This window comes from Watersipora subatra, chromosome 2, assembly GCF_963576615.1.
Source record: "Watersipora subatra chromosome 2, tzWatSuba1.1, whole genome shotgun sequence".
Taxonomy (NCBI): domain Eukaryota; kingdom Metazoa; phylum Bryozoa; class Gymnolaemata; order Cheilostomatida; family Watersiporidae; genus Watersipora; species Watersipora subatra.
This window is the reverse complement of record NC_088709.1, coordinates 59,018,911-59,034,422: the sequence shown is the minus strand read 5'-3', so window position 1 is coordinate 59,034,422 and position 15,512 is coordinate 59,018,911. Positions and strand designations below refer to the sequence as shown.

The following is a 15,512-nucleotide window of genomic DNA, read 5'->3' as shown; positions in this document are numbered from 1 at the left end:
ATTTATTCGTGGATGAACGGAATCACTCTTTATTAAGAGTTAACTCTACTGTGGCTAGCAATAGAAATCTACAAAAAATCACTGACATTGAACAAAGAATCTCCAGCAAGGATTCTGTCTAACACGCTACTTGTCCAATTAACCATACTCATGAACAAGTGTTTACATATGCATGCACCTTCCAATCTTTAATGCCAATAGTTAAAATAGAATGTTTCACCCTTCAATTAGCAAGCTTGAAGATCATGATTGTATGATGGGTCATGACGCAATAGTTTTTCTAACGATGGCTTTGGTTATAATAACAGCTTTTATTATGGTAAAGTTTTAGGCTAATTTAGATTACACAAATTCATTAAAAAGTTTAGCTCATTGCAAGTTTATATATGTGGATGTATTCAAACATCTAATTATATTTGTATTCTATATTTCATTATATATATTTCACATTGTCAATTTGTTATGGGACATTGATGTTTTGCTACGGGTTCTTCTCAGATATACTCAGATTAATTGAAATATGTGAAACTGATCGAACATAAAAAATGCAAATAATTTTAGCATTTGACTAATGTTTACTGAGCCAATTAAAAAACTTTTTGTGTCGACTTGCCACACACTTCACATCAAAATGATATGTTTGATATCAATATTGTAGTTAATTTACAGCTATGCTCAATCTTTTCAAGTTTAAACTGGATGAGTTTAATATGATTTTCTTGGTCATCTTTAGTTTACAGCAGCAACAGTAATAGTAACAGTAACAGTGATAGTAGCAGTGATAGTAACAGTAATAGTAAGAGTAATAGTAACAGTAATAGTGACAGTAACAGTGATAGTAACAGTGATAGTAACAGTGATAGTAACAGTGATAGTAACAGTGAAAGTAACAGTGATAGTAACAGTGATAGTAACAGTGATAGTAACAGTAATAGTAACAGTAACAGTAATAGTAACAGTAATAGTAACAGTAATAGTAACAGTAATAGTAACAGTAATAGTAACAGTAATAGTAACAGTAATAGTAACAGTAATAGTAACAGTAATAGTAACAGTAACAGTAACAGTAACAGTAATAGTGGTTTTCAAACAAATGTTCTTTCATGCATATTTACTTCTAGAATAATATTGTTTTATGTTACGATAGTCAGTTTTTATTCAAATTACAGAACACTAAATTTACGATATTGCATATCACAATATAAGTAGAGTCAGGTAATATAAAATACATATCACTCATGTATTCTTATAAATAGAGAAATGTTTACAATACAGTATCTAGAGACAACAAAAAACTTGTAGCCTAAACGGCAAATGTCTATTTCTCGACAAATGTTTTATTTTATGTATTTCCAACAAGTTTGAATGCATTCATAGAGCTGTTTAAGTCAGTGAATACCAAACTTATCAGCATGTTTACTCTCTGCTGAAGCCATGTACTTCAAACTCATAGATGTGGAGAAAATCATTGCTAAACATCTGCAGTTGTACAAACTGAGCTCTCATTGGCTGGATGCAGGTAATGGTAGTAAAGTACTGATTAAGAATGCCTTTAAATTCAGCACAGAATGACTTCGGATAGACTTGATAGAACAGCTCTTCTTCAGTGTTAGCAGCAGTTATGATGACATCTCTTAACCTTTCGACAGTGTTCTGGTGCTGAGCATCTAAAATATAATATATATGTTTTTATTTTCTTCAATTAGATAAGCTTTCAGTGATCTAAGCAAGGATAAAATGTCTGTTTAATTAAAAATGTAATCATATATTTTAACATAATGAGATATTAAAAATAAGTATTTGAGGATGATATTTCCCATTGGTTTACCAGTTTAACTGAGACTTTCTGCTATTTTGCAGTTCTAACTAGAAAGGCTTAATTAACCAAGACATATTGACAAAGCTATGTTTCTCCAACAAAAAAAATTGTTTTTACAACTATTGTTGTAAATGTTAATTTGTAGGATACAACATGCTAATTACTGTTGTAAAGATTTAGATATTAATTGGCTTTCTTTAAAGTTGTTTTTATATCACATTATTTTTGGATTCCATAAAAAGTCAAAGGCCTTACTAAACATTGCTCAATTGCTAGTTACCTCCCCGGTTAAGAATCCTAACAGCCCAGATGCAGTGCATTTTCTGCAAGTCAACTCTGAGCCAAGGGTTATTTTCCTTATTGGTTTGAGCCATTGAAACTCGTGCATCATCTTGTGGTGGGTGATAAATTCCATCAACGGCAAATGAGCCAGAGAAGGCCATTTGAAACTGGGTGCTGTATCGGACGGATGACAGCGTGACATTCTTTCCTAAAAACAAATTTCAGCAACTTGTAAAAACTTAAACTTCATATTATCCTTAGGCATAATAGCTGCTATTTTTTCACAGCAAAATACAGGGCTTGCATCAAAAGTTTTTTCTTTCTCCACTCTCTATTTAAATTCTTGTTTCCAATGTTTCGGGGTGATATTACAAAGTATAATTTTGTTAAAGGTTGAATTGCAACAAAATTCACATTACAGTTATTTGGTATCAAAGATTCACCATGTCTTACTCTGTTGTGTTGTAAGTGCAAAATATGTGGAAATGTGATTACAAGCTCTTAAAAGCTCAAAAACCAAAAGTCGCCGTAGATTAGAATCTCTTTATTTCGATGACGTAGTCACGAAATTTGGTCATCGTCTTGTCACGTATGTTCTCACGTGAATTGAAAGGCCAGTAAAAAGCTCAATATAAAACTTATCGTAGTACTAGTTTATGACAAACACTTCGGGTTTTATCGAAGACCCCGTATCAAATATAGATGCTCGCTACTTTACAGTTTTGTTTCTTCCTGTTCTAATCGGCAAGTCGTAATCTGATCATGCGACCCAATGCTTCGCAAATAAATTCTGCAGAACTTTTCAATTGTCACAGGTGATCAACAGGCTCTTCATGACTATCAGACAATGAAATGTATTCCTTGGAGGTAAGGTTAAAAAGTTAAATGAATTTTTATGGTAAGTTATAAGATATCACTGCTAAAAGTGACAGCATTACAATGACGACCAAATAAACGCGTAAGAACAACAGACATGATTTTATTAAATGCGTGAAGTATATTTGTGAAAATATTCCGACGAATAAGATTGCATGAAAGTGTAAACAGGAACCATCTCTCCTAAATGCGTCACATTTGAACCATTTTGGAAAGAGATTCCAAACTACGGCGGTCTCGCGTGGCTGCGATTAACTGTTTGTTTTTGAGCTTTTAAGAGCTGGTAATCACATTTCCACGTATTTGACACCTACAACACAACAGAGTAAGACATGGTGAATCTTATGATACAAAATCACTGTAATGTGAACTTTGTTGCAAGTCAACCTTTAAGTCAATTAGACCTTGAATATCTGAACTGCTAAACTAAAATACTAAAACTGAAAAGCATTTTGCGAGCCGCTATGCTATTTGAGTAAGCGGATCACAAAATATGGAGCCTGAAGGTTTTTACAAAATGTGCAGTTTAAAGGTCAGCTTGTCTACAGATGAATGAGACACTGTAGTGACTATTGTCAACCAATCCGATTATTTTTGTATCTACGGACACTTATTCCACTATTCCATCTTTACTCCCTCAGATCCCACTCTGTCTTACATTAAAACCTTTGTGGTTTAATTTTAGAGACAGTGTTTAATTTTAATTTCAGTTCTGAACAATAAATAAGAGAAGCCAGCAAAAACTGACTAGGGTGTTAGTTAATCTTTAGTAAAAAAGTTGATATGGTTATTGAAAAGCATTAAATTATGTATTTTTCTGTGTAGCTATGAGATAGCTTTGTGTGGCTTCAAACCACTTCATCACAAAATACTAAATTAGAAGTACTATATTTTAAAACAACAGTCTCGATGAACCCCCATACATATTATTGCAATAAAATATTTTTTAAATTTGATTCAGCATCCACAGAGTTGCTTACACAAAATGTTACTAAAAAGTGTTTTAGCTCAAAAAGCTATTTGACAACATGTTCTGAGAATTTTATAGATTTTTAGGCTCAATTGATTATTATTGTAAAGCTTTTTAGCAGCACTTTTTAAATTTAGTACAGATAACTCGTGGATGTTTTACAAACATGTTGCTTGCTTAAAACCTTACCTCTAGCCAGTAGATGATCAGTAAGCTGAGTGTACACTTGAGTGCTTTCTCTGTTTGCAGACTCTTTGTCTTCTTTCGGGTTAAAACAACCCAGAAGATTACAAGATTTTAGGTTGGTGTGGTAGCAAATTCCAACGCACAATGGTTGGAGGAAGCAATGACCAGCACATTTCAGTTTGCTTAATCCCAGAATCACGTTTGAGATGGAGGCTGACTGGTTGCATGAAGAATTCATTAAATGAAAGGATAAGTTGATGCAGTTTGCGTCTTTAGACATCAGCCAAAAACTGAAGAAGGCTATAAAAAGCATCACAACTGCAGTAGACGTAAAATTTTAAATGTAACCTCTATAAAAAATAGGTTAGCAATAACATTATAACCACTTGTTGTTATGATTTGTGCAATGACTACAAACTATAAACGCCTGTCAATTCTAAAGTATTTTTAATGCAGACCCAAATGCCATGGTGTCAAATGATTGTCTGATTGCAAATCTAGCACCACTATTTTGTTCTAAATTCTTATTATCAGCTTTGTATCAAAAACTAGGGTAGTTTAATTTGAATCAACCAAAAACTAGCTAAGAGCTTGATTGGCAAGTCTATATGAATTTAGCTTCATTGAGCTAACCTTTGCAAAGAATACGACATGAATCCTTTATTGGTCCACTTATGACCACTAAATTTTGAGTATAAGGGCGTTCATTTATAAATAGTTATAAGTTTATTTTAAAAGTATATGCTTGACTGTATTACATATACAGTCAAACTCGGATAACCCGCCCCAGGATAGCTCGAACACGAGGTTAACTCGAATGGATTTGTTTGGTTCGTTCTCACGCGATAATAAATTGCTTTAGATAACTCGACTTCAACATCATTAACTCGAACAGATTTTTGTCCAACGGCTAATTAGACAGTCTTTATCGCTGTAGAATATCACTTTATTTTAAGCCATAGAGATAAACATCAAATTTTAGTAGTTCTTAAGCATCATTATTATCATCATCGACAAAATATTTTTGTTGACGGCTTTTCTAAAGATTTGGAAAAAATCTAATTTTAACAGACATCCACTTTACAATGGCTTCTTGACAGCAAAGGGAAAATGTGAAAACCTTCGAATAAACTTAAAAAGTAAAATCAGCAAAATTGATCTAGATTAAACGCTCAGAAGAAAAATATGTCTTTTTTTCTGAGCGATTTAACTGCAATCAGGTTTCGCGTAATTTAACCCGAAAGCGTCATGGCAGTCACATCACTTCAAACAACAGACAAATCTCAAATAATAGAAAAATTTAGTTTCTGATAAAAAATTTTAAATTTTACATGAGAGGCCCTTTAACTCGCAACAAGCAATCTATGCTTTTGATTTATATATATTTTGCAGTATACATATCTACTGGTAAATACATACACTTGTGACAAAGCTCTGATAACTTGAACGCTCTAGTACTTCAAACACTTTTGCTCGGTCCCAAGAAATTTGAGTTGTCCAAGTTTCACTGTCTTTATAAAATGAATAAATGTAATATAGTCTGAAGTGTGTGCATGTAAGGTGTATGCAGGTGAGTAAGATGAATTTTTCTCATGCTCTGCTGGATTATTCCTGTCGTGTCTCTGATATATTAGTAGAAATGAGTTAATCTCCGTCTTTTCCGTTCTGATTTGAATAGCTCTGTTCTTTCAGCCCAAAATTAAGTCAATCCTTTTAGTGCCGGTTCACTGGCCGGTTGATTATTCTTCCACCATCTAGCAACCGGTCACTCATACTTCTCACTGGTTTGGCTTCTCTTTGGCTCGGTTTAGTAAAGCAGGCCTAAGTCCCACTCAGATTGGACTAGCGGTTTTCTTGATGGCTGGCGGGTGAAGCGGCTGGTCAACTGGCTGGCCATGCAATTGGCATCCGGTTTTGAATTCGGTCATGATATGCTCCGTTCATCATATTCCCTCGCAATTAAAGATAATGGGAGAGAAGGGGAGTAATTTAGAGTTTGGAGAAGCGATGGGCTGGAACCAGAGGCGATTTTGCAAAGTCACATAGTCTAGATGCATGAGCCCTCAATGCAGGGTTTTCTGGTTTGGTTGATTCTACTTTGAGTGAGTAATGACATCGATCATAGCTGCGTAGGCTAAGTGCTGGACGCGCTTGAAGGACACATCAATAACCGCCAAATACTGTGTGTCAGTGCCACAACTACTGACACCAATTGCTAGATGCACTTCTACTACATAAAACATCATGGGAACGGTGAGGTAGCTTCACAGGCTACTTGAGACGATGTCAGGGCTGCTTTAAAAACTGGCAAGACAGATGCACTCTATGTGGCAAAGAAACAAGCCACTATTTGGGCTGACATTACATGCTCTTAAATTCTTCCATCGTTCTTTGCAGTGCATGTGGCAGCATGTGTCTTGAAACCAAGCGATGCTGCGCAAAAGAAAGCATTGAAGGAACTAATGCAAAGATGTGGTGATCACACAAACTGTATTATTAGCGGAAACTACTGGAATCCCTAGGCTAACCCTAGAATCTCTGGAATCCAAAAGTTTTTTCATGAAGCCAGGAATCCTTTTCCAGATCTCGAACCGCCAAACTTGCCAGGATCATTTCTGCTAGTCATTCAGCAACAACAGACTTGAAAATCTGAAGTGCAAAAGGAGGAAGAAAAAGGAGAGGATCAACTAAAGTTCGGATAAGAAAGGTCATCCAGAAACCAGTGCCCTGGACCACAGAGTATGTCCAAATGATCTGTTTGCCATTAGAGCCAGGTGCCTCTACCGACTTCTTCATTCAGATTTTAAATGAAGAAGGAACACAGATATATGATATAATTAGAGAGCATGTAGTGTCAACCCAATTTTTGCTAGTTTCACTGCTACAGAGAGTGAATCTATTTTGCCAGTTTTTACAGGCAGCCCCGACACCGTCCCAAGTAGATTGTAAAAGGTATCTCATTGTTCTCACAATGTTTTTGTGGCAGAAGGGTCATCACACTGCATAAGCTGTAGCAATAGCATTTTGCTAGCTGATAGTCCATAATGACTAGCTCTTCCTTCAAACTGGCCCAATCAAAAAGCTTAGTTGGCTGACCCAAATCAGAGTAAACGGCCACGTTTTCCACCTTTTACAGCCAGTTTTAGTTTCCGAGAATCTCAAATAGTACAAAACCATTTGAATTAGTCTCGCTGACGGCTTTTCTAAGTGACTGCCCTGCGTAAGGCAAAATGGCAGTCATTATTGGCCGGTTTGTGCCGGGAGTTTGACTATGGATCAAGTGTGACTCAACAGAAGAACTTCTGCTTCAGAATCAGCACTATAGATGTCACAAGTCAGACTTGACTAATTATTTTTTTTCTCCTGTCTTTCTTTCCTTGATGGTAATTCAACTGCATCACTCGAGTTAGCTGTGGCTATGCTCTGACAAACAGCTACATATTTTTAGCCGAGTATAAGAGGCTTTAAAATGATTGTCCTCTCCTGCTTCTGAGGATTCCAGCGAGATAAGCATTTTTCTTTAAGGAATCATCAAGCCCCCTTTGTTGCTTAGTGTTCGAATCAACAGTCTAGAAAGACTGCAGATTGTTTGGCTGGAGAGTAACATCACAAAATGCTCTGTGTAAAACTTGCTTCTTAGCATTAAGTAATAAAAATGAGTTTTCCAAGAATGCATTTGAGCTAGACGTTTTTTGCTATGATATCATTGTTTGTAGGTCTGCTGGTTCAGCCCATTGGCGTTGACATGATGTAGTTCTGCTCAATGATCCATGGAATAGCAGAAATATGCTAGAACATCCAATCATTGTGTTTCATGGTTAGATGGCTCCTTTTTCCTGCATAGCTGATGGATTGATGCGTGGTCAGCTCAGAGCAAGAACAGCCAGTCAAAAAGATATGATAAGGAGTGATTTAAGGCTCTGACGGCGGTTAGCAGCTTCTGTGTGATGCAGCAGTTTCTTTCTGCAGGAGTTAAATCTTGCTAAAAGAAGCAATTGCCTTTTCTGTTTTACTATGCCTTGTAGACCAAGGCTGTCTGTATTTCTACTATACAGATTGTACTGCTGGCTCAGATAGGGTTATTCCAAAAAAGGAGTTGTACAAATCGGTTACAGCTGATTAGGGAAAACATTTCTTTAGGTTATCAAAAGTTGTATGTTTTTTTTTCACTTATGTCTATCTCTTATTTTTTCTATCAGCTTGAGCAAGGGCCATGCAACGGTGACGAAGCTCGGAATGTACTGGTGGTAGTACCCACCATGCCTAGGAAACCTTGCAAGTCTTGGAGCCTGCTTGGGGTTGACTATTCCTAGCCCAACCATGGTTTTTTACTGTCAGTACCCCCTTTTTTGCCTAGCACATGAATCAGCAATTGACAGCCATATCGGCCTCTAACCACTATGTCTTTTACTACCTGCCTGTTGCTCAGTAACAACCACTATCAACCGCCTGGAGATCAACCATGGACGCGGTTGATCTCCAGGCGGTGGAAGCTACAAAGCTGCTAGAACTTTGTTCCCACTGGTTGGCCACCAGATATGGCATCTCTAGGCTAGCACAAAAACTTCTCTGGTGTTTTACGATCCAGAACTGCACTACAACCGTATGACCCTGTAAATTGGAAGACGTGGCTCCGTGGCTTTCAAGCCGAAACTCTCACTCCTTTTAAGCAGGTATCAGACGGCCTTGGAAAGCTTGTCAAACACTTTTTTTAGCAAGCTTGTGGTGCACCTGGCATCAATTAGGAACTGAAAGATAACCTCACTAATTTCCCTAGAAGGAAACAGCTGGTTGAATAGGGCCAATGCCAAGCTTGCACTCTAGTCAAATCAGCACCACCCTCTCAACGAGTTTTCATTAAGCCCGACTTGAACATTCCAGAGTCTGTCTTGCTAAAAAAGGTATGTGGTGTGGCCTCGATGTTTGGGGAGCCTCCTCCTTCCATTGATTAATTCACTTATTTTGTAGTTCAGTCTAGTCTCGTCCAGCCATTGCTGCAACTGCTCTCTTTTGTTCTCAGCCAAGGCGAGGTTATGGGCTCTGAACAGTTATTTTTTATTTCCTGGTAGTAGCTCCAAGTGGTTATGGGGGAGAGTCTCCAAGTCACCTTTCTGTCCCTCCTATATACCTTTTATGCTGAGCCTATTATGGCTCTGTGAGGTAAGGCAGCTGATTAAAATGTCTTTTGTCAAAGTTATGACAGTTGGTGGCCTTAGTGCAACAAGTATACTGTGTTAGTCAACCACTAGCCTTTTCTGAGGCTTTGGTATTTTTGCTAGAACAGTCTTACCAAAAATGCACTGACTTTTGTGATTCTCATACTAAAGAGGCTGGCCAGACTAGCCCCTTTGAAGCTGTGTCATTATTCTGGCAGCGGAGAGACATGCTTTGCTAGCTGATGCACCAAAAGTGCAGGCTTGCTAATGATCTGGTCTTGAACTACTGCTACCGGCTTAGCTAGCTTTTTTATGGACCTGATAGCTGGTTGCTGGTTTCCCAGTCTGGATATAGAAAACCCTATGCCGACTCTCACTGCATCAATGAATGGAGATAGGCATGACCAGTGTTTTACGACCAGCTTACGTCATTGTAAGCTGGGTTTGTTAAGCTTGCGACATAGCACTTCTTTCATCACATTGACATTGTGAGAATCTGGCATAAAGCTGTAAGCATTGTAAACAAAACCATTTGCTTTCCTAACATTGCATGCTTTTGGAGGTGGTCTGTGCCACGCTTCAAAAAGGTGCTAAGTTTTGCCAAAGCCTGTTTAGTAGAGACTGTAAAAAGCGGCTTCGAATTGGTTAACCTTACTACACTTCTCTGCCTGTTTCCTCCACACTTTCAGTAGGTGTAGCAGCATGGCTGTCTCTATCTACCAGTTGACTCCGCCTACCTGCAGGAAACAGCTGATGGAGTGCTCCATGTCTCCGACACTTTTGTATTGAGGCACTTTAAATTGATTGACAAGGGATGAGGTCCAACAAACCTCAGCTAGATGGTCCTCGTTTCTTTTGACACTCCAAAAATGAGGTTAGCCTTCTCTTTACGAGAAGGATCTATTTTAATATTTAGTGGTTGGCTGCCACTTTTACGACAGCTCCATTGGTCAATGGTTGCTTAAATTCTAACTTCTTGGTTTCACTGGATTTTATCTATACTGCCACATTTAAAGCAGTCTTTAAAAATTCATCTATAGGTTCTTTGGCTCTCGTAAACTTGTGATCTTGACAATTTCTATCATTGCCACTACGGTAAAGGATTTATCACAAACCCATTACTAATTCAAGTAGAAGCAACAAACTTTTTTGAGTGTAAAAAGTATATATTTATAAAATAAATTATTAGGATAAAATCAAGAGTGCATAAATACAATCTTTGGCATACAAATAAAATTTTATCCGTTCAGCTAGATCCTTGCTGCCATGCCTATTACATGCTAACTGGCATTAGACTAGGCACCAGATCTTTCTTTCATCTATTCTACAGTGAACTTATACTCAATAAAATTTGATCAATAAATAAACTTATTCTGAAACAAATATATGACAGTTTATTGCTTAGTCTACTCGTAGACTAGCATGTATGTAACTCTACAAATTCATCATACAGTATGTGATTATTGCATAAATTTAATATTTTTGAAAGTGCATAACTTTTTTTCTGTCCTGGCTTTTACCACAAAAAGCTGACTACAGTAATTTTTTTGATTTTTTCAGTTCTAAATGACTCAGGCTCAGTAATTTATCAACAAATTTTAACTCGCTATACAATTTAGACCTATTTTCTAAGTTTGGTTGAACATTTTTAATTTATTTAGTCATTACACTATTTTGCCTATTTGGAACAGCCTGGATGTCTGACCACATTTCTTGCATCAAATTTATGGCTTCACATATCTTACATATGTGAAGCCAGTTGTTGATTTTTTGGCTGAAATCTGTACATAGTGTTGATAACCTTTTTAATTGTTGCCTTCAGGTTAAAAGAACATTATTTTTCTTACCCAATTGCCATCTATTGGTGTTATTTGTACATTCGCCTACTAGCATTGTTACATCCAAAACTAAGCTGAGAAAAATTCCTCATTGTATTACAAATTGTCTTTAAAAGGGCCATATTTACAAAGTCTAATATTATGTAATGCAAACTGTTGGCTGAAGTATTTATTATAGTGTTTTTGTTTTTATCTACCTTGCATCTGTTTTGACTGACTCTATCACACCCACCAAGATTAGTATAGAATACGTTGCTATTGACATTGTTATCCTAACTTTTTACCTTCTCTAGCCATTTGCCTCTCATTATTTTCTTATTTCTTCTGATTAGGTCAAAGCAAAGGTGTTTTTGTAATACTTTTAACCACACATTGTAACACTTGTTTTTGATTTCCTAGATAATTTTTCTTTTGCATAGATACCTATACAAAATGCTAGATTTTTGCGAGGAAAGTATAGTTTTGCCTAGTTTTCCAATGAAAATTTCCCAATAGTCTTACTTGTAATTATCTGCTTCTCTTTTTCGCTTTTTTGTATATATGTACTTATATGTGTATGTACATACATAAATGTGTGCATGCATTTGTACATACAATTGTTATGTTCATGCATGCAATCATCCACAAACATATATATACTAAAAGCAGGTGCAAAAGCATATAAAAAGAGAACTCTACACTAAAAACCTAAAAGATAATTAGTGGAGTATGAAATTTTTGAAAAATTATTAGGAAGAAAGTAAACTTTTAGTAATCGGGCTACAAATTTGTTTCGTGCGAAGCACTGATCAGATGTGGTTGTACTAAAAAAAAATATATTAATACATACATATGCTTGTATATATATGCGTGTATGAGTTTTTCGGTTAGATTTTACTTTGTGTTATTGTGTTGTATATCAAAGATCACCAGGTTACATTTCTAACATTTCTACAAAGTTCTAGACTCTCAAGTTTTGCATTGTTTGCTTGCTTCAACTTTGCAATTATAGTGTGCTGTATATATATACTGTATTGGAACAAAAATTATGTAACTCAGTCTGTGGTATAATAATCCTAGACTATGAGCTAGGTTATACAGTTGACAACACTTATCCAAATCAATGGCAGTCTATTTCTTAAGCCAGCGAAACCTTGTTTGTTCACACTTTGGTTAGCTCATACTAATTACAGTAATGGTAAATAACACTTTATGAAATCGGATTATATTATAGCAGAAGTTGGTGTCATTTTGGAGTGAATTTTGAGAGTTTTATTTTTTTTTTCAGATTTCAGGCCTCCTACTATTGGCTAGAATTGGCCACTATTTGGCTAGAATTTACCACCTTGGCTAGCAATACTAACTGATTTACTCATGAACCTGCTTTTGAACACATCCTTATGCTTTTCATGTTTAGATATATAACAATGCATCAGATTTTATAAATATAAAATCCTGAAACACGTAAAAAGACCAATGAACAAGACCTTCTGTAGTTGATTTTAGAATAAAAAGATCTTTTGAACTATAATAAAAGTCCTGACTGGCTGTATGTTTGAGGCCACAGTTGAACATTGAAAAAAGATTGCACCCTGCAAAATTCTAACTTGGAACAGCATTCAGCAGTGGTTCCACGCGCTTCAGCTTAGCAGACAACGACTCAAGCAATTGCGTCGATAACCCGAGTACTGGATTCCCAGAATGATTGAACATATAGTTATTACAGCTTACAATTTTTTGTAGCACGACACACTGTCAGGGTACTAGTTTTCACAAAAATAAAGAATGCAGGAAAAATTGGTAGAACTTCCTTGAAAAAAGTTTCCCATAAAAATGAACACAATAGGTTCTACAATACTTCATGAGATATAATTTTATAAACCAAAGTTTGTAAACCACAACCTAATATGTGGTAAAAAACAAATATTTTTTGTCTAAACTTACCAGTAGTAAAATAAAATATTGAGAATAGCTTCATTTTAGCAAATACCAAAAACCTTCTTGTTCTGAGAGCCGACTAGAAAGTGTTGTGGTTTGTAGAAGTATCAAGCTCCAAATACAAATTACAAAGTTCAACCAAGATACCAGCTACTTATATTAATTGCAATTTGTGAAATGACTTGTGCACTGTTTTATCTTGTGCGTTGATGACACATTATTATTACAGAGCAATATTGAAAATGGTTAAGCTTTAGTGCCCTTAACTTTTATCTACTTGATATCAGTAAAGCTAAACAGTGGATCGAATCCTTTTAGCTAAACGGTAGCCTAGTAATATTGGAAATTTTTTGTAATTTTTATGACAATCCAAAAGGCATACTTACAAATGTATTTGTAATAGATCTCCAGACTATCCTAAAACATTGTATTTCAAACTCGTGTAGAAACTAATTAAATGAGAAACGTAATTTTGCTGCCCACGAAAACTCAGAAGTTGATAGCAGTTGTGGCTGAGCAATGTCGAACCCATATCAAATGCACGCAATGAGACTGCTACCTGCATCTGAAATACTGCTTTGAACAGTACCACACTACCCTATGAACATTTAGCTCATATTAACCCATTAAACAGATCAGCTAAAACATAAAAAACTAAACATCAAGATCATTAAACAGAAACAGAACCAAAAGCATGAAAATTTTGTTTCTATTGTAATTGGAGAGATATTAAAAGCCTTTGAGTAAATTTAGAGCAACATTTTGGCAATGCATGGCTATAGGGTAGAAATATTGATTATGAGAAAAAAATTCTAGTTTATAAAAAGGGTATATTTATTTTTTATAAATAAAATTATTTTTTCATAGTAGATAATTCTGAAGCAAAAATGGTTTTGTTAGAAAGAGAAAATAAAACAGTCCACTATTATGAAGCAATGAAAGATCTTATATTATATCATGTTGATGTCTGAGACCTACTTGATTAGAATATCATATTGCTATTATAAATATGTTAGATGTCAGTTAGCAACGCGAGTAGGTAACATGTCTTCAAAAGTACTATGGCTAAGTAGTGCATAAGCAAACTATTTATGACTACGAATTACTGTAGTCTATATATATTTTTTTCAAAGTATGTTCGTATGTCTGTCTGCTTTCCGGATATAGCTATTATTACAATAACTGTAGCTTGACAACAATGCAGACGCAAGGTCATGGAGCACAGTCATTAGAAGCCTATCAGCTTACCGGAATTTTCCATTGGCAATGTGCCAGGCTAATAGCTTAAAAGTTAAAGTTGTGTGACAAAGTTTTAAAACCTTTACAGTTGTTTTTATTTTTCTCTTAATCTATTTCAAATACGCAAAACACTTTTGTCATGATATGTAGTTGGAAAGTTAGAATGGAAAATGCTGTTATATGTTAAATACAAAACTATTTTCTGTTCAGACTTTTTTATTACCCGGGCAACGCCGGGTAGCACAGCTAGTATAGTATATAAGGAGCAATCATTTTCTCATAGCTCCTAACCTGAGTGGATGTCAATATCTACTCAAGATCATAATAATAACCGGCTATGCTGACTTATTTCTGATCAAGCTGTGAGACAAAGATGGGCCGTTGTAACTTTAATGCAATGATATTTCTCTGAGAAATAGTCAAATTACTGATTGCATCAACTGATTTTCATCTTAAAGTTACATGCAAACACACTGTGTAAATATATGTGCTGTTATATACTGTATGTTGGTGGCTTGTTTGCGGTAAATAAAAGAACAGTTTTAAGAAACCTCCCAGTAATGGACGGGAAATATACATCTGGATATTTGGAACCATCAGGACAAATATCAATGATTGGTTTTAATCCTGAATATTTGCACTGTTGAAGCTTTTTCTTCCAGAATATATTCTCCATATAGACATAAGCTATATAAGATATTGACTTTTTAATAGCTTAATTTTCATTGTACCAATTTATAAACAAAACAAAGGAAAACTCAAAACTTTTACGTAAGCAGGAAAATGTTCACGTTTCTTTTGTAAAACATGACAGTAAATAGAGAATTCATTGCTTTTGTTCAGTATTTTCAGTTGCTTGATTAATGAGGCTTTTTAGTAATGAATTTGTATTGTATTTTAAATTTGTAAAGATTTCAGTAGTTAAATTTGTGAAAAGTTCAATTAAAATTCTTTTTACCATTATAGTGCACTAGTACCCTAGCAATTCTGTGTATTGTGAGATATAATCAAGCCTAATAAATAACTGCATAATTATTACATATGGCGAAAGTGTCAATTGAGCAAAAGTTGCAAGTTAAAATATAACAAAAAGTGGTACTTTTTTCTATTGTCCCAACTTTGGCATCAAGCAGACAGACGAATACGAGTCCTAATGCTTTAAAGTTCAACAGCAGATATAACCAACGGCATTGAAATGATTTCAACCCTTTCTAATCAAATGTGCCAAA

General features: G+C 35.4%; 1 protein-coding gene across 1 annotated transcript; it reads right to left on the bottom strand.

The window, feature by feature from the left end:
• Window positions 1–1,416: 1,416 nt before the first annotated feature.
• LOC137388387 (fucolectin-1-like) lies at window positions 1,417–8,455 on the bottom strand. The gene is made up of 3 exons (XM_068074873.1): window positions 8,392–8,455; window positions 2,100–2,309; window positions 1,417–1,667 (listed from the first exon to the last, which is right to left on the bottom strand). The coding sequence occupies exons 1-3, from the start codon at window positions 8,453–8,455 to the stop codon at window positions 1,417–1,419; spliced, it is 525 nt and encodes a 174-aa protein (XP_067930974.1).
• Window positions 8,456–15,512: the final 7,057 nt, after the last annotated feature.